Raw genomic sequence first — 19,763 nt, forward strand, 5'->3', positions numbered from 1 at the left:
TTAACCAAAATTCCCATGCCCATAACACAACCCACAAGGTACAAACATATCAACTCAAAATGAAAAACAATACAACAACACACTCACAAAACGGCAAAACAACAAAACTCAAAAAAAACCCAACAAACTTAACCAAAATTCCCATGCCCATAACACAACCCACAAGGTACAAACATATCTACTCAAAATGAAAAACAACACAACAACACACTCACAAAACGGCAAAACAACAAAACTCAAAAACTCCCCAATGAAACTTAACCAAAATTCCCATGCCCATAACACAACCCACAAGGTACAAACATATCTACTCAAAATGAAAAACAACACAACAACACACTCACAATACGGCAAAACAACTGAGCATGCGCATTGGCGCCCAGCCGCAAGTTCCCTGGGCGCGCACACAGCCTTCCGGCCAACGTTCCCTCTGCGGAAGCCATGCCCACTCCAAGCCCTGCCGCGCCACTTCCCGCACACACACACCCCCTGCCGCACGCACACACACAACCCCACACTCCATCACTCCCCCGCTGCCGCACACACACACGCAACCCCATGCTCCATCACTCCCCCAGCCGCCGCACACACACACGCAATCCCACGTTCCATCAATCCCCCCGCTGCCGCACACACACATGCAACCCCATGCTCCATCACTCCCCGCGGCCGCACACACACACGCAACACCACACTCTATCACTCCCCCCGCCGCTGCACACACACACGCAACCCCTCCCCCCGCCACCGCACACACACACACAACCCTACGCTCCATCACTCCCCCCGTTGCCGCACACACACATGCAACCCCACGCTCCATCACTCCCCCTGCCGCCGCACACACACACGCAACCCCACGCTCCATCACTCCTCCCGCCGCCGCACACACACGCAACCCCACTCCCCCCGCCGCTGCACACACACACGCAACCCCATGCTCCATCACTCCCCCCGCCACCGCACACACATACACAACCCCACGCTCCATCACTCCCCCCATCGCCGCACACACACACGCAACCCCACACTCCATCACTCCCCCCGCCGCCGCGCACACACACACAACCCCACGCTCCATCACTCCCCTGCCCCAATCTTACCTCCTTTTACTTCACGCCATCTCCAAACCCCACCCCGCCCCTTCCCGCCCTGTCAAAATCCAGGAAAGACAGGAAGGAAGGAAAGAAGGAAGAAAGAGAAAGGGAGGTAAAGAAAAAGGGGGAAGGAAAGTTAGAGAAAGAAGGAAGAAGAAAAAGAAAGAAAAGGAAAGATGGAAGGAAAGAAAAGAGAGACAGCAGAAGAGAAAGAAAAAGGGGGAAGGAGGGAAAGAGGTAGGGAAGGAAGAAATGAGAGACGGAGGGAAAGAAAAAGGGGGAAGGACGGAAGGAGAGAAGGACAGAAAAAAGGGAATGAAGGAAGGAAAGAGGGAGTGAAGGAAGGAGGAAGATGTAGAGAAAGAGGGAGGGAAGGAAAGAAGGAAAGAGAGAAGGAAGAAAAGAGACCAGAAGAGAAAGAAAAAAGGGGAAGGAAGGAAGGAGAGAAGGAAAGAAAAAAGGGAATGAAGGAAGGAAAGAGGGAGTGAAGGAAGGGGGAGGATGTAGAGAAAGAGGGAGGGAAGGAAAGAAGGAAAGAGAGAAGGAAGAAAAGAGACCAGAAGAGAAAGAAAAAGGGGGAAGGAAGGAAAGAGATAGAGAAGGAAGAGGAGAAGGAAAGATGGGAGAGAAGGAAGGAAGGAGGGAAAGAAGGAGAGAAAGAGAGAAGGTTGGCCACAGCAACACGTGGCGGGTAAAGGTTGCTATTTCTATTATTATTATGCTATTATTCCTATTAGACCCTTTTAGGGGGAATGGGAGAGGTGTCAGGTCCCAGAGGCAATGCATTGCATTATTGTTATTGTTATGATGGTGGTGAAATAAAAGGAAATAAAAAGTGAAAGAAGGAAGCAAACAGGGAGGGAAGAAAGGCAAAGGAAGAAAGGGGGAGGGAATGAAGGGAAGAGAGAAGGATGGAACCAAGTAGTGAAAGAAGGAAAGAAAGAAAGAGGTAGAGAAGGAAGAAAGGAGAGAAAGGGGGAGGAAAAGGGGGAAGGAATAGGTAAGTACCTCTCTTTCATAATAGTCCAGATATCTAACTCAACTTTGATAAGTTTAACTATAGGCCACAGCAACGCGTGGCAGGGCACAGCTAGTAAAAAATAATTTTTTATTTATTTTTACATCCCATTAGCTAATGTAATCATAGTACTGTCCAAACAATGATATAGGTTGGGTCTCCCTTATCCAAAAATCCAAAGTATTCAAAACACCTAAAGTTTTTGTCACAGGCCACTCACCTCTGCCTACCCATCATTCACTCTGTATATGGAAATGCTCATTTTCAACCTCCTCCCCCCCCCCAAAAAAACACATATACACACCCCAATGTCTGAAAAACCTCTCATCCGAAGTATTTTGAATAAAGAGAATTCATAGAATCATAGAATCAAAGACTTGGAATCGACCTCATGGGCCATCCATTCCAACCCCCTGCCAAGAAGCAGGAATATTGCATTTAAATCACCCCTGACAGATGGCCATCCAGCCTTTGTTTAAAAGTTTCCAAAGAAGGAGCCTCCACCACAATCTATTTCTTTCCTCCAAAACACATATGCACACTCCGATGTCTGAAAAAGTATTTTGAATAAGGAGAATTCAATCTATTTCTATTCTAAAATAGCTGACCTATGCCTTTTAGGCCCTTTCTGGTGTATTCGAAAACAGACATGCATTTGTAGCATGGATGTATATATTTGTTCATTTTGCCTTCGTAAGGAAAACAAACAAACCCTAAAAATACAAAGGTATTGGTGAAACTCAATAGCACTTTTGGATTTGTAGTTCTATTTTAGATAACACTCATATGAAGACAAATCCACACATTTTCGTCACAAAAGTTTCCATGTACAGAATTTATTTTGGTTTTTACACAGAAATTGTTGTATTTTCTGGCGTATAAGACGACTGGGTGTATCAGACAACCCCCAACTTTTCCAGTTAAAATATAGAGTTTGGGATATACTTGCCATATAAAACTACCTCTCTTCCAACGCACACCAAATAATTTTTTTTTAAAAAAATCAGATTTTATTTCAATATAGTAATTGTCCTATTACCATACCTTCTTCTTTGCCTCTCAGGTCTTGCACATGTGCACCTGTGCTGCTTCACTGCAAGATCTGAGAGGCAGAGAAGGAGGTACGCTAATTGGATAGAAGGGCTGGCTAGACAGGTGAAAGAGGTGTGTTTTTCTGGGCACAGTGCCACTCTATCTCTTTTTTCCATACCCTGGGTGACCTAGACACCTGCAGTTAGCTCCATCCTTCACTTAGATCTTCCCAGTGAGGTGCCCCCTCACCATATCGTTGGGACCGTGTTAAGTCACTTATTTCCATGAATCCTAGATTTTCTTCTACCGTACTTGTATAACACCGCCCTTGCTGCTTTCATACAGTCGCCGTATATGGCGGGAATGTGGCCGCAGCTGTTTTTGAGTTCTCTCCACCATATGCACCAACCGCAGATTCTGCAGTCCAGCTCAGAAGTTTCAGCATCCGCCCAATAAGCCGACACCTGGTGTATAAGATGATCCCCGACTTTTGAGAAGATTTTCCTGGGTTAAAAAGTAGTCTTATATGCCAGAAAATACACTACAGATGTTTGTGCAGGAATCTATGTGTTTCTGCATTCCTCTCTCTAGATGCTCTCCAGACATATAGGATTATAATTGGTTATTCTTAGTACTACCTTATTGGGTTTTCAGGGGCTTTTAGTTCTGTTGATTTGACTCAGTTGGATGGGAACGGAAAGCATTGTGTTACAGTGATTCTACTCCTATCTCCAATTCATTTCCAAACATCAACATTGGAAGACTTCTGTTGAATTTCCTAGCCCTTAAGCTGCTGGTTGTTATAGATTTCCACCGTGTCTCCCTTGTTGTTCATTTGAAGCCACTGGATGATTCTTTAGGAGATTGAGAGCTGAATGCTACAAGCATAATAGTGGCATTCATCTCTGTGTCTCCTTGGGATATCTTGTGGACCAATAAATTAAGTCCTGATGAGATGGAGGCTTTGGGGATTGGAGGCTCTTTGGTTCTGGAATCGGAGTAAGAAATTTTCCCTGGATTGGCTTGCACTCACTCCGAAAGAGCAGGTATGTAGCTTGGGAGTATTCTTAGAACCATCTCTTTCAATAGGTGGACTTCATGGCTCAGAATATCTTTGGCCAGGTTTTCCAGGATAGTATCACTTAGCCACAGTACTCTGTGCTCTTGTTTTAATTTATCAAACTGTTCAATGTGCTTTTCATTACATTACATTACTTATATTATTTTCATTGTATTTCTTCATTTGATTGATATATTCTATATGTACACCACCTTTTTCTCATCAAGGGACCTAAGAAGGCTTAAAGATTTTAAACAAAAGTTTGGCTAAAATGTCCTATTACATTTTATTAAAAGTGTGTAGTTTTAAAGAGTTTAAGATACATTTTATAATATATTTAAAATAAAAGCATACAAAGTTTTGAAAAGTGCACTTTCGGTTATTTTAAATTGTGAAACTATTTTACTGTATACTCCTCTCCTGAGATTCATGAGTATTAGGTGGGATATAGATATGTTAATAAAAAATGTTTTCTATTTTCCATTATGATCACTGTTATTTACCTTATTTCTTACTTTTTCTTATACCTTCAACAGCATCAACTAGTTCAATTACCCCTACCATGGGAATTACAACAGTCACTTTAAGCAGAACCACTCCTTGTTTCTGCCATGTGTCTGGAGTTAAAGCTTCTTTATATTCTCCTGGTGAGTGCCTCTAAAATATATCCCAGAAGCAGCTTAGCAAAAAATAACCCATATACCATTGCTTTGATTGAATATACAGTTCAAAAATGTTCTTCTTTATAATTGTACTCCAGTTGTGGGCTGCTTTACCTTGGAAAGTTTCTGTACTGTATGTATGTATGTATGTATGTACTGTATGCATGAATGTGTGCAGGTGGTATAAATCAGCACTGGTCTAGAAGCCCTCAGCTTCTGGTTCCTGGAGTTCCCAAGACAGAAAGAACTGCAGACAATAGGCACAAATACCCTCGTACACTGGTTCTCAACCTCTTATCTTCCAAATGTTTTGGAGTTCAACACCCAGAAGTCCCAACCAATTTACCAGGTGTAAAGAATTGTACGACCAGAAGTCCAAAACATCTGGAGGACCAAAGGTAGAGAACCACTGCCTAGTAGATTGCACAAAGGGAGGGGGAACTGCTGATCTTTCCTCCCCCCCTCTCCCCCTCATTAGAAGGCTTAAGAAGCAATGCTTTGGATCATTTTACTTATCTCCTTTTATAACTCTTTGACAGCTATATTCTACTGTTTTCAATGTGGGTTTTTAAAATTTTTGCATGTATTGTTTGTTCATTTATGATGGAGTGTGTGCATGTGTGCAAGTGCATAACTGTAAGAAATTCTGTAAAAAGTACCAATGACTAAAGAAGTCAACAAAGACTTTATTGTAAGAAAGATATGGGAGTGATGTAGGATGCAAAGCTAGCAATCAAATTAGTTCTTCACATTTGCTGGGATTGGGAGCTCAGGAACCTCATGACAGTGAAAAACCACATATTTTTTAACCGGAGAGAAAAACTTTCTAGGAATCACAGCCACATAACTCATAATATCAAGGCAGAAAATTCCACAATATCTGCTTTGAACTGGGTTATCTGAGTCCACACTGCTATATATTCCAGTTCAAAACAGAAAATGTGGGATTTTATTTAGCTGTGTGGAAGGGTCCTAGGTCCTCCAGCATGACTCTATGAACTTCCGATAGATATTGATCATAGCGTCACGCTGGAAGTCCTAGAGATAACATTTTAATCAAATCTGTGAATAATCAAATCTGCAAAGATCAAACACACAAATGTGGCAGGTGAACTGTGTTTGTTGTAATTTGCTATATGGCCAACACAGTTATCCCTGAATGTGTTTCCTGTATATGTTTCACTGTAATTAATAAATGGCTGGTCATAAAAGAGGTGCAAAGTTCCTTAAGTATATCAGTTTACACTTCAAAGAGATTGCGATAGGTGCATAAGAGATGGAACTTTGAGCCACTACACTCTCTGACTGACCATTGCTCTAAGACATCTCTAACACTTTAAATGCTGAATGTTGTTTCATTTCCAACAATTTGTTTACCAAACATCAATTTAAGTGTTTTATAGAAATGCAGCATAACACCTGGAATATTGATTCATTCTGTCACTGCAGCAAGGTTACTCTCCCTGAGTGGAAAAAAAATCATCCTACACAATGGATCCCTCCCATCTCTCCTCTTTTCTCCCTTTTCACATGGCCTTTGTCATTTACATCTGCTATCATGAAATAATCCTTCATTTATGTCTACTAATCATTTTAAAAATCATTATTTGTAGAATGTGAGCTTATTAATACTAAGAACTTAATGCAGACATCAAGAAAAGCTATTTTAATAATACATAATATATAGATTGAGCCACTATGGTGTAGAGCAGGGTCCTCAAACTTTTTAAACAGAGGGCCAGGTCACAGTCCCTCAAACTGTTGGAGTGCTGGATTATATATATATATATATATTTTAAAAAAACCCATACATGAATTCCTATGCACACTGCACATATCTTATTTGTAGTGCAAAAAACCCCCACTTAAAACAATACAATAATTAAAATGATGAACAATTTTAACAAATATAAACTTATTTGTGTTTCAGTGGGAAGTGTGGGCCTGCTTTTGGCAGATGAGATAGGATTGTTGTTGTTGTTGTTGTTGTTGTATGCTTTCAAATTGTTTCAGACTTCGGTTGACCCTGAATGTATCCGGCCCCTGGGCCTTAGTTTAAGGACCCCTGGGGTAGAGGCTTGCATATTGGACCAAAACTTCAGGAGACCAAGGTTCCAATTTTTACTCAGCCATAACAAAACACTGGGTCATTTTTGGGCAAGTCATACTCTCTCAGCCTAAGAAGGCAATAATGACAAGTCTTCTCTTGAAAAAATTTGCAAAGGAAAAGGGCTGCCTATGTCAGACGACCTCATCACATTGGGGCAAATTGCCCCTTTGCAGCTCTTTGAGGATGGGGCCTTTGAGTGCCATCACATGACTCCTGGCAGGCCCCACCCCATTGACCCTTCAAGTGCTGCGGAAGCGTTGCTAGATGCTTCCTTGGCCATGACGAGAAGGAAAGTGTTTTTGGGGTAGTTCCAATGGGCCTACCCGCATCTTCCTCTCCTTTTCCCTATCTGACAACGTGCCTTGTCCCATTTCCCCAATGTGATGGGGGAAGGAGGAAGGGCACACGGGGCAAAACTCAGCAATGAAGTGTGAAGAGGTCAAGAGTCAAGTTAAAGGCGCAGAACAATAACAACAACAAATAGGTAATATACATAAACATATCAGTATATATCTAACTACATGACTGTCACAATTTAAATAACTTTACAATAGTGACAACAAAGAAAAACACTTTTCAGGATCACAATTTTAATTTTACCTTCGTTTCATAAAAGCAATAGATCTCTGTTTTGCCGTTCTTCACTGTCCCTCAGTCTTGTTAACTTTATGGCCAAGAAACAGAAGAGCCTTTTGGTATTATTCAGCATCAGCAGAATTGAGACTTTCTATTACTCCCCCTACTGGTGCGGCCTTGCCCCAACATAGATCCTGAAAGCCTAGGTCAAATGTATTTATTCCCTTCTGGATGTTAAGATAGGCAGGTAGGGAAACAGCTGTACGAAGAAGGAAAGGCATTGCCAGTTTTGATAGAAGCAGCAGATCTGCTACAAATACGTTATTAGGCTCTGCCCAATGAGTTTGTTAATTTTGTATGTTTAAAAACTAGATGTAACTATCAAATCAGTTTTTTATTGTGTCAGAAGCAACTTGAGAATATACTGCAAGTCGCTTCTGGTGTATGAGAATTGGCCATCTACAAAGACGTTGCCCAGGGGAAGCCTTGATGTATTACTATCCTGCTGGGAGGCTTCTCACATGTCCCCTCAAGCTAGAGCTGACAGACGAGAGCTCACCCCTCTCGCAGATTCAAACCACAACCTTCAGGTCAGCAACCCAACATTCAGGTCAGCAGTCCAGCTGGCACAAGGGTGTAATCCATTGCGCCACTGCGGCTCCATCAAATCAGTAAGAGACTGGATATATTTCTTCACTTATAAGCTACCAATATTTTTAGATAAATCCCAAACCAACTGCAAAATTTACTACAACTCTGCAATCTGCAAACATAATTAGCTTTCTGGGATCATTGTTCTCATCCACGTAAATTTTGTTGTTGCCACGCTAAGGCAGGCATCTTCAAACTGTGGCCCTCCAGTTGTTTGAGCCTCCGACTTCCAGAATTCCTGACCATTGAACAAGATGGCTTGGGCTTCTGTGACCTGGAGGCCCAGATAGCTGGAGGGCCACAGTTTGAAGATGCCTGATCTAAAGCAAACTTATGACAGGGATTTTTCTGAGAGTGTGTGACTTGACCAGTGTCAACCAGTAGGTTTTCATGGCCAGGCAGAGATTGTAATCCAGAGTTGTAGTCCAACACCCAAACAACTACACTCAACCTATATGTAGCTACTAGTGTGTGAGTATATACCCGGTGTTGCCCAAGTATCAGAGGGGCCACATGTTCATCCCTTCATTCTCTTTCCTTCCCCTCATATTGTTTCCTCCCTTCCTTCCTTCCTTCCTTCCTTCCTTCCTTCCTTCCTTCCTTCCTTCCTTCCTTCCTTCCTTCCCTCCTTCCTCCCCCCCCCTTTTCTTCTTTCTTTCTTTCTTTCTCCTTTCTCCTTTCTCCAGCTCTGAGAGGGCTTAGCTTGCACAGTCTGCATGGCAATGTGGGTATTTTCTCCCTTCCTTTCATAAACCTCACATTTTTTCCTCAATGATATCACAGAGGGCCACTTCACCCATCAACAGCCTTTGTAGTGCAAACAGACACACTTTGACTTTTATAGAGAGAGATAATTCTATGCATACTTACCTTGGAACACGCACCACTGATCTCAATGACACTTCCTTTTGTGTAGACATTGTAAGATTCTGAAGAAGTTTAATCCTCTGCATTTACTTAATGGCAGTAAGTAAAATACAATGCAATGCAAGTCATACATGCATTGTATTATATTTTGAGGTATAATGTTTGCAAATGTTGTTTTCCATTTCATTTATTTTTGTTTCTTTTCTAAACAGGGGACATAATCTATAATAGAACTGATAGTGCTGGATGCAGTTTTTATGCCATTTGCAACAAGAACTGTGAAATTGAAAGGCACCAGGGACCATGTCCTTCAACGCCTCCTCCCCAACCATCAACTTTAATTCCATCAGTTACACCTCCAGGAACAGCCGCTGTTGTGAAAACCACAGCACACACTTCTTCACCTGTACCGACCACATCAGAAGTCCCTGGTTGCCTTGATATTGATCCACCTAGACAGGTAACCCACTTTTATTAGTCGTTCTGGTGGTGGCGGCACTATTAAGATCACTTACTTATACCCTGATTTTTTTCCTATAATTAGCACTCAAAGTGGCTTACCATTTAAAAGAACAAAAAAAAACCCCTCATATAAACAGTGAACATTAAAATAGAGTTACTGGTAAATTAGTCACTATTTTAAATCAATTCAAGCCATAAATTAAAAGAGTTTCCTTAAACTCTGTGGATAGCTGGCATATAGATGTAATAAATAACTACCTTGGACTATGACTTCGGATTTGTGTGATTTTAAATGGATGCTTATAACCAATGTTTTTAACTAATTGTTTTAACTGTAATTGTTTTATAATTGTTTAGTTTGGCATCTAATGATTGCTGGTTGTGAGCCACCCTGGGTCCCATCCCCCCCGGGGTGAGAAGGACAAGATATAAATGTTTGAAATAAATAAATAAATAAATAATACAGCATATTTGATTTGCATAATGTAATTGATCATACTCTGATGTTCAGCCAGCAGTGGTCTGCTTCCTGTAGATATAATAAATACTAACAGAATGTTGTGCGGTCAACACAATAGGATTTCATTTTCCGGATGCTGGAAATCTAATTGTTGTTTTAAATCCTGAAGAGAAAGTAAGAAAAGCACAGTTGCTTGTACGGCATAACTCATCCTGTTATTCCCTCTGGTAAACAGCACCTAAATGCAATTGTTACTTCCAGCGAGAATAGATCCATTGAAATATTGGGACCTTGGTCAATCAACATTTACATACATTCCATTGATTCAATGATCTACTCTAGTTGGGATGAAAAGCTGAGTTTAGTTCCAGGTTATTTGAAGGACTGTATATCTCTCGACAAACCTGTTAGAAATTTACAATAATCTGGAGAGGGCCTTTTCTTTGGCCCATCACCAGCTCAAGTGCATATGGTGCTAGTAAGGGAGAAGGCCTTTTCAGTGGCTGCTGAAACTTTGGAACTCCCTCCCAAAAGAGACCAAGGTGGCCTCATCCTTGCTTGCCTTCCACAAGCAGATTAAGGCATATCTCTTCTGCCAGACATTTGGGGGATTCTGCTACTGAATAGGTTGTCGGTGGGTTTAATGGCGAGATGGTGAGTTTAGATGTAATTGTAATTGTAATTTTATTTATTGTATTCTGTTGTATTTTAACTTTATACCCACTCACATTTTTTAAACGTATCTATGTTATTTTAAATTTTTTATTAGGTGTTTTATATGATAGTTAGCAGCCTTGAGTCCTTATGAGGAGAAAGGTGGGATAGAACTAAAGATTATGAGTTTCAGGTTTTGAAGGTTTCTGTTGTGTTTCTTAAAACAGGCAATCTCTTTAGCAGATAGAAAAGTGTCTAAAATAACAGCAACATTCACTAAAGGCAGTGTGTAATGCAACTCTTTTGCCAATGCAACTCTATAGTTAACTTCCACTGGAGGACCTAGAGCAGGGGTCCTCAAACTAAGGCCCGAGGGCCAGATACGGCCCTCCAAGGTCATTTACCCGGCCCTCACTTAGGCTCAACCTAAGTCTGAAACAACTTGAAAGCACACAATAACAACAAGAACAGTTTCTCATCAGCCAAAAGCAGGCCCACGCTTCCCATTGAAATACTAATAAGTTTATATTTGTTAAAATTGTTAGTTTTAATTGTATTGTTTTCAAGTGTTTTTTGCACTAAAAATAAGATGTGCAGTGTGCATAGGAATTCATTCATGTTTTTTGCAAATTATAATCCAGCCCTCCAACAGTTTGAGAGACTGTGACCTGGCCCTTTGTTTAAAAAGTTTGTGGACCCCTGACCTAGAGTATCTGACAGAAATTGACCTTAGAGTCACCATGGAGGACATAGAGATTCTTAGAGATAACATATTAATCTAAATCCATCAATAATCAAATCATTGAAGTTTCTGTAGGAGTCCTCAGTGGTGCAATTGGTTAAACCCTTGTGCTGGCAGGACTGCTGACCGAAAGGTCAAAGGTTTGAATCCAGGGAGCGGGGTGAGCTCCTGTCTGTCGGCTCCAGCTTCTCATGCAGGGACATGAGAGAAGCCTCCCACAGGATGGTAAAACATCTGGGTGTCCCCTGGGCAACGTCCTTGCAGATGGCCAGTACTCTCACACTAGAAGCGACATGCAGTTTCTCAAGTCACTCCTGACATGAAAAAAAAATCAAATCAGCAAAAGTCAAGCCCATAAATACAGAGGGTCGACTGTATATCATTTCACCGAAGGATGTGAGGGGATGACTTCTTTCACATATGCACAGTCATTTTAGAATAAATTCCTTTGGTTCACTTTAAGATCAATGAAACATGGATGTTAAGCAACTGCACCATGGCGACTTGTGAAGGAAACAACAGAATTGTTTTGATACCTCAACCACCACCAGAAAAGATAGAATGTGCAAGTGGACTTGAACCAGTCAAAATAGAAGATCAAGACGGTTGTCCTCACTATGAGTGTGAATGTAAGTATAATAATTTATAGTATGATCATATTGAATGGGTCATATTGGGTCAAATTGGACCAACTCCCAGATAACCAAGTAGAGGATTCAAGCCTTAGTGGTCAAGGAGAAAAACTGAAGTTTATAGCATTAGATGTTAAGACATTTTGGGTGCATTATGCTATTGTCCTGTTTAACAACAATGCACAGTTTCTAATGGATGTACAAGCTTGCAACTGGTCTTTTCAATCTGATTAGTGGAGCATCATTAATACTAAAGATTTTGGACTTGATTTCCGTTGATTTACATCTATTCGTTCCAGTACTAAATACTTTGTTTTGGTTTTTCCGTTCTAGGTATCTGTACTGGTTGGGATAATCATCACTATATGACTTTTGATGGTACTTACTACTCTTTCCATGACAATTGCACTTATATCCTGGTGAAAGAAATTGTGAATAAACATGGAAACTTCAGTGTTTTGGTTGACAATTACTTCTGTGATCCAACTAATGATCAGTCCTGTTCCAGAGCCATTATTATAAATTACAACTCTGCGAAGATAACGCTAAGCAGTCACGTGCACAATGGAGAGAGAACTAATATGGTAATATGTTCTTGCTTTTTATAAATGTATATAATAATACTACTTGAAAAGAACAAAACAAAATAAAAGGCCATAATTACACCAAGATGAATCAGCCAATCAATAATTGGATAATTCAAGTTAACATCATGAGTCCATACAGTATTAAGGAATGCTTGTATTCAGTCTCTCATGGCCTAATGCTATGAAATCCTGGGATTTGTAGTTTGGTTAGGCACCAGTACTCTTCAGCAAAGAAAGGTAAAGATCTTGTAAAAACTACAACCCGCATGATTCCAAAGGATTGAGCCATTCCAATTAAAGTGGTGTTAATCTGCATTAAAATTACAGTGTAGATCCATCCTGAGAGAATGCCAACCTTTTTCTCTTTTTTCTCTTGTTCCATATTCTCCTTCACCCTTTCCATTGCTTCCTCTCTTCTCCTCCTCCCCACCCCATTCCACAGAAAATTAAATTGCAAAAAACAAATTGCATAAAATAAAAATATTGTATTGTAAAATATGAAGTTAGCTTGTGATGAATGGAGGTTGATGGTTAGCATGAAAAGCAAATAAATGTGTTACTTTATATTTGTTAATCTATTGCAAGTACTTTTATTCCAAATTTTAATTTAAAAAAATACTTAAACTGTGTATGTTTACCCACGGGTGTCCACAACACCAGTACTAAGAAGGATCTCCCTGTTAACCAATCCAGTATCAAAACTAGTCTGGAGGATAGGAGAGCAGCACCAATAGGGCAAATTGATCTAAACTGCTCAAAGCAGGCTCTGGAACACTCTCCCTAGCGAGATTAGGCTGGCATTCATCATGCCTACCCTGTCCACCTTCTGTAAAGATCTAAAAATGTGGATGTTCCACTGTGCTTTAGATTAGATAGTTCTCCAGATAATTTTGGCCCCAGTTATGATCCAAAATCTAGTCCTTGCACTTTACTACTGTTCCCTACCCAGGACACAGTGCTCTGTTTCATATTACCCTCTATTTCTAATTTTATCATCTGGCTTTGTACTTTATCCATCAGCCCTGTCCTCACAACTGATTTGCACCAGCTTGCCTGCCCGAGCCCATAAACTGTTTATTACTCAGAACATTGGTTGTTTGTGTGATGGTTTTTTTAAATACTGTGCTATGTTGTTGTTTGTTTTATAGTGTTTTATGATGTTGTTTTATGTACTCTAGTGTGTTATATTTTAACTATGTTGATTAGGCTTGTCCCTTTGTGGGCCGCCCCGAGTATCCGGGGAGATGGAGGCGGGATACAAAAATAATCTTATTATTATTATAAAGATATATTCTTCTGATTGACATTTGACTCCCATCTTTGTTCTTTCTTTTGCTGTTTTTAGATTCTTTCTGACGATAAGCCAGTCTATTGTGTCTACTGTGAAATAGATGGCATAATGATTACTAATACCAATACTATGGTTGCTCAAATCCCTGCCATCGGTGCATTTGTTACCTTCAATGGGCTCTCATTCTCAGTCGAACTACCCTATGGCATGTTTGAACACAACACAGAGGGACAGTGTGGTAAGTAAAAGAATTACACTGGGGAATTCTAAATCTTTTCTCACAAGGCTATTCCTTCAAAATAGTGTAATGAGCATGCAAAAAAGTACACTACTATAAGAAAATTTGATGATAACATTGGGGCAGCATGGCCACAAGTCCTCATATATCCACTACAGAAGGATCTCAAGGCCAAGAAAGAGCTACTGCCAACTGGAATATGTAGAAAGAGGTAGTCTAAGAGTATCAAAAGTCTGTCTTAGTATAAGGCAGATTTTCTGTTGTTATGTGCCTTCAAGTCAACACCAACTTACTATGACCCTATTGTAGGGTTTTCTTGGCAGGATTTAGCCAGGGGGTTACCATTACCTTCCTCTTGAGTTCAGTGTGTCTGATGTGCCCACAAAGTCATCAAGTGAGTTTCCATGGCTGATCCAGGTTTTGCACTCTTGTCTTCTAGAGTCCTGGTCCAACACTCAAGTCATGGCACTATACTAGCTCTAATTTGCCCATATCCAAGAATGGGAAGCATAGACTTCAGATTATTGCACTCTTTGATAAACCAAAAGCAATGAGGAACATTTGAAGATGAAAAACAAGCTCCATTATGCTAGTAACATGCAGAGTGAACATGCTCAACACTCATGCACGCTGTGTATTTAACTCTTTCTGTCTCCCAGGGACTTGTTCAAATGACCAGTCAGATGATTGCCGCTTGCCCAGTGGCCATGACGCTAGCTCCTGCTTAGAAATGGCCATTGAATGGCAGGTTTATGATGAAAATAAGCCCTATTGTGAAAGAGTGGTGCCAACACCACCACCAACGCCTGTGTCACCCACACCAACCATCTGCACAACTCCTTCTCCTCTGTGTGAACTGATTGTGAGCGAGTAAGTTAAATTCAGTTTTTACATGCATTTCAGAGAAAATATTTAATAAAACTTTCCGAGAAAATATTAATGCACGTAGCGTATGAAATAATAGCCATATCATTGCCATTGTATGGGCTATCAAAACATGTTCTTTTACTTCCAAAAGGAGTACAGTATCTCTTTTCATTTGTTGTCCTTACAATATATCACAGCTGTGTAATGCCAAGGACACTGTTGTTTTAGTACCTTCTAAATATCCAGACTATTTTCCATTTCTGTATTTATTGTTTTTGTTTATTGCTTTTTGTGTTATTGATGTGTTGTTGGGCTTGGCCTCATGTAAGCCGCTCCAAGTCCCTTGGGGAGATGGTGGCGGGGTATAAATAAAGATTATTATTATTATTATTAACAAGATAGGTTCTGTAAATCTGTTCTTAATCTGAATTTTTATGTTAAAAAAATGCTCACCTTGGGCATTGGGTGCCCCAGAGGCCCCTCTATCAGAGAAACTGAGCAAGGAAAACTTTCATTTGTCCTTCGTCTACGGAATCATCTATGATTAGCAACTTCAAGAACAACCAGTTGCCTTCAAACTTTAAGTATGGACTTTGTTGTGGGGAAATCAAGATAGTGCCTGGGTGGAGATAGGCTCAAGACCAATTAGTAAATCTTTATCATTTCTTGAAGGCAATAGCATGGACATTGATTCTGTGGGGTTCCTTGCTCAAACAGGAAGGCAATCCAGCATCACCCAAGCTAATAGAAAGCCATGACGCCTTGATGCTAAAGACATTTAAAACAGCTTGGGTGCGACGGCACAGTGTCCCTGATTAGAAGATTTCACCTCAATTATTTTTTAAAAATTGGCTTGTTGTGGAAACAAGGATTGGTAATAAAGCTTCAGTGGATACATCTTTCCCCCATGATAACTCTTCCATAAGTGATTTTCTCTTCTTAGGGGTAAATTTCTCTCACTTCCTGTTATCTCACCCCCATTCTTAACTATGATTAGTTTGTAAGTCAGATGTTTTAACTTGGGGACTGCCTCTATATGAAAAGGAAGAGTGCCATTGCAATAATGTAGAATCATTACTTTAGTGGTAGTAGAATCCCGGTATTTATTTATCATGTCAGAAGCAAATTGAGGGTACATTTAAATGCATTTAAAAATACAGACAAAGGGGTTCATTACTTTAAGCTGGGAAGTGTTTGAAAGAGGAGAGGAGAGTTGTATCGGACTCCTTTTAGTTAAAAAAAAAAGGGGGGGGGGTTCCCTACCTTTTACCATATTGGTTTACTTGTGTAGTCTTTATTGCTGCTGACTCCAGACAGCAGACATTAGGTCCCGCCCACCATCCCTCTGAGTGGTTTTTTTTTTCTTACAGAAACCTTAGTTTCTTCCTTTGGGATGCTGACGAAGAGAGAGGAGGGAGGGAGGTAGAAAGAGGGATTCGGTATTTCAGTGTCATTTCTGGCATGGGGGAAGGGGGACAAACTCTGCAACTTAGCTGTATGTATTCTGGGAACAAATGCTTATACACTGTATAATATTTTCATAATCATATACAAACAAATTACTAGGGGATTCTTGCATCATTGCATGTTGGCAGCCAGGCTTTGAAGCTGCAAGGCTATTCAGTGCTAATCAAGGGCAACAATTACATTACTCCCACTTGCCTCTGATAAGTGGGGAGCCCATCTACAGTGTAGGGCCCCATCTACACTGCCATATACTCCAACTTCTGAATCCCAAAGATCTGGATACTTGCATCATTGCATAATGGCAGTCAGGCTTTGAAGCTGCAAGGCTATTCAATGCTAACCAAGGTGGCCAGTTACATTATTCCCACTTGCCACTGATAATACTGAGATAATGCTTTGGGACATGGCCAGAGAAGCCCTAAAAGGTTGGGGCTTATTTCCAAGGGTGTTTTTTTTAAAGACCTAGGAAATGCCAGCGACTGAACTCTTCCTAACCGGAGTGAGTGTTTTAGCTCCTCCCACAACTTTCCCTCCCGCATTTTAAACTGGGAGCAATAAATGCTACTTCATTAGAAATCTGGCAAACCAAAAAAATAAAACCAAATAGAGAATTGAGAAAAATCCATTTCCTCACCTCTTTCTGATATGTTGAAAAGGACTGCTGCCCCCTACGTTTAAAAGACTGAAAAATCACACATTAACCCAAACGAATGTAGTGAGCCCAGTGAATTACCAGATTTTAAGTGTAGAACTAAGTGGAATTTAATTAATGTAGTGAAGTCCAAAGTTTTTTTTAAAAAAAATGGTATTATGCTAAATTGCATGCCAGTGGGAAGATTCCTTTCAGCAGTAAGACACAAATATATCTTTCATGAAACTGAAATCCTTGCCGAGCAAATTACTATCTTTTCTGCTGTACTTCCATTTTGGAACTATTTCGACCCAGACAATGGGTACAAATCATGGCTCAAACACATCTTTTCCCCCTCTGTTTGAAGTATTTTTGCAGATTGTCATAAGGTTCTGCCACCCAGAGTATTCTATGAAGACTGCCTCCTTGAAGCCTGTCACTCAGCCAATGATTCCCTGAGCTGTTACTACTTAGAGATGTATGCTTCCCTGTGCACAGCTAAAGGCGCTTGTACTGACTGGAGGGGCAAGACCGAAGGAAAATGCCGTAAGTAGAAGACATATTTTACTTTTTTACTGAACTAATCAAATAAAGTGATGCTGACGGATGCATACTAACCAGTGCAAATGCAGCAAAATTTAGGTGTTGGCTTTATTTTTAGGTCATGTTCTGATTTTTCTGCCACACTTCACATGTTTGTCAAAATTGAAAAGGCAGAAGGCAAAGCAGCAGGAGGTCTGAAAGGTATTGAGAGCAAAAATGTCAAGCACTAGGAACCAGAGGTGGAAGAAAAATGTTGCTCACATCCTGTCCTTCCACCAATGGAAGGATGTTGGCACAGAAATCCAGTGGAACCTTCCATTAGAGCAGTGGTTCCCAAACTCTTTTTGACCAGGGACCACTCTCCAACATTAGTACCAAAAGGGTTACGATTCAGTTTTTGATCAACTTTAGATTTGGTTTGGTTATTTGGGGTGCTGATTCAGAAAATTGCATTCGATAGACCACATCAGTTCCAGTTTCTGATACAGAACATATGCCATCCATTAGTTGCCATCTGCCTAGCCACAGGGTAGATTCAAGAAATTACAGTCCCCAAAAAGAATGAAATGGGTGGATGCAGAGGAAACCGCTACAAGCAAAAACTCCTCAAAACCAACGACATGTGTTAAAAGAATTAGGGTGAAACTGCACTGTGATGTATATCTCTTTCCACTTTTTGGGGAGAGGAGAACCACTGGTTGGATTGAAGTACAATTTGTAACGGTCAAAGAAATGCTCCCTTTCCAACCAGTTTCTGTCTGAAGCCCTCATGATTGACTTACTCATCACTCATGAGAGCAATTGGAGGAGAATAGTTCTGTCCCCAGAATTTGTTGTTTTTGCTTCTTAATGATATTTTTTTTCTGGGACTCAGAAACTCTGCAGGGCAGGGGCCTCATTAAAATGGTATCCAAATGGATTCCTTGTGGCTCTTGGGAATTTACTGCTACCCAGGTAGCTGATCCCCTGGAAAAACCCTGGTCGATCTCTGGAATAGGGAAATGATCAGGGCAGTAGGCAAGAGTCATCGCCATCTTGAAGCCAGGCAAAGACCGTAATGACCCAAAAAGCTACAGACCAATCTCCCTGTTGTGCCACCTCTACAAAGTTCTGGAGAGACTTATTTTGCATAGAATTATGGAAAATATAGACCCCTGTCTGATCCCTCAGCAAGCTGGCTTCAGAAAAGGCAAAAGCTGCACATCGCAAGTGCTGAACCTGACTCAGCACATAGAAGATGGCTTTGAAAGGCAGCAGATCACAGGAGCTGTCTTCATAGACTTGTCAGCAGCCTATGAAACTGTGGACCACCGCCTCCTCCTGAGAAAAATGTATAATATCACAAAGGACTACCACCTCACCCACCTCATAGGAAACCTGCTACAAAACAGGAGCTTTTTTGTTGAGTTTCAGGGCCAGAGAAGCAGATGGCGAAAACAGAAGAACGGCCTGATTCAGGGGAGCGTGCTTGCTCCATCCATGTTCAACATCTACACAAATGACCAGCCACTGCCAGAAGGGACAGAGAGTTTCATCTATGCTGATGATCGTGCCATTACTGCTCAAGCAGGGAGCTTTGAGATGGTTGAACAGAAGCTCTCCGAAGCTCTAGGTGCTCTTACTGCCTATTTCAGGGAAAACCAACTGATCCCTAATCCATCTAAAACACAGACATGCGCCTTTCACCTTAAGAACAGACAAGCATCCCGAGCTCTGAGGATTACCTGGGAAGGAATCCCACTGGAGCATTGCAACACACCCAAATACCTGGGAGTCACTTTGGACCGTGCTCTGACCTACAAGAAGCACTGCCTGAACATCAAACAAAAAGTGGGCGCTAGAAACAACATCATACGAAAGCTGACTGGCACAACCTGGGGATCACAACCAGACACAGTGAAGACATCTGCCCTTGCGCTATGCTACTCTGCTGCTGAGTATGCATGCCCAGTGTGGAACACATCTCACCACACTAAAACAGTAGATGTGGCTCTTAATGAGACATGCCGCATTATCACAGGGTGTCTGCGCCCCACACCACTGGAGAAATTACACTGCTTAGCCGGTATTGCACCACCTGACATCCGCCAGGAAGTAACAGCCAATAGTGAAAGGA

At 41.1% G+C, this 19,763-nt stretch overlaps 1 protein-coding gene across 1 annotated transcript in view; it reads left to right on the forward strand.

The window, feature by feature from the left end:
- Positions 1 to 19,763, forward strand: part of LOC132762420 (mucin-5B-like) — an 80,378-nt gene that overhangs the window by 45,951 nt on the left and 14,664 nt on the right. Inside the window, exons 31-38 of the mRNA XM_067466590.1 lie at positions 4,744 to 4,854; positions 9,286 to 9,403; positions 9,470 to 9,533; positions 11,855 to 12,020; positions 12,357 to 12,607; positions 13,956 to 14,139; positions 14,799 to 15,009; positions 17,472 to 17,650. Coding sequence (XP_067322691.1) covers positions 4,744 to 4,854; positions 9,286 to 9,403; positions 9,470 to 9,533; positions 11,855 to 12,020; positions 12,357 to 12,607; positions 13,956 to 14,139; positions 14,799 to 15,009; positions 17,472 to 17,650 — 1,284 coding nt within the window. The remainder of the gene's footprint in view (positions 1 to 4,743; positions 4,855 to 9,285; positions 9,404 to 9,469; positions 9,534 to 11,854; positions 12,021 to 12,356; positions 12,608 to 13,955; positions 14,140 to 14,798; positions 15,010 to 17,471; positions 17,651 to 19,763) is intronic.

Source organism: Anolis sagrei, chromosome 1, assembly GCF_037176765.1.
Source record: "Anolis sagrei isolate rAnoSag1 chromosome 1, rAnoSag1.mat, whole genome shotgun sequence".
Taxonomy (NCBI): Eukaryota; Metazoa; Chordata; class Lepidosauria; order Squamata; family Dactyloidae; genus Anolis; species Anolis sagrei.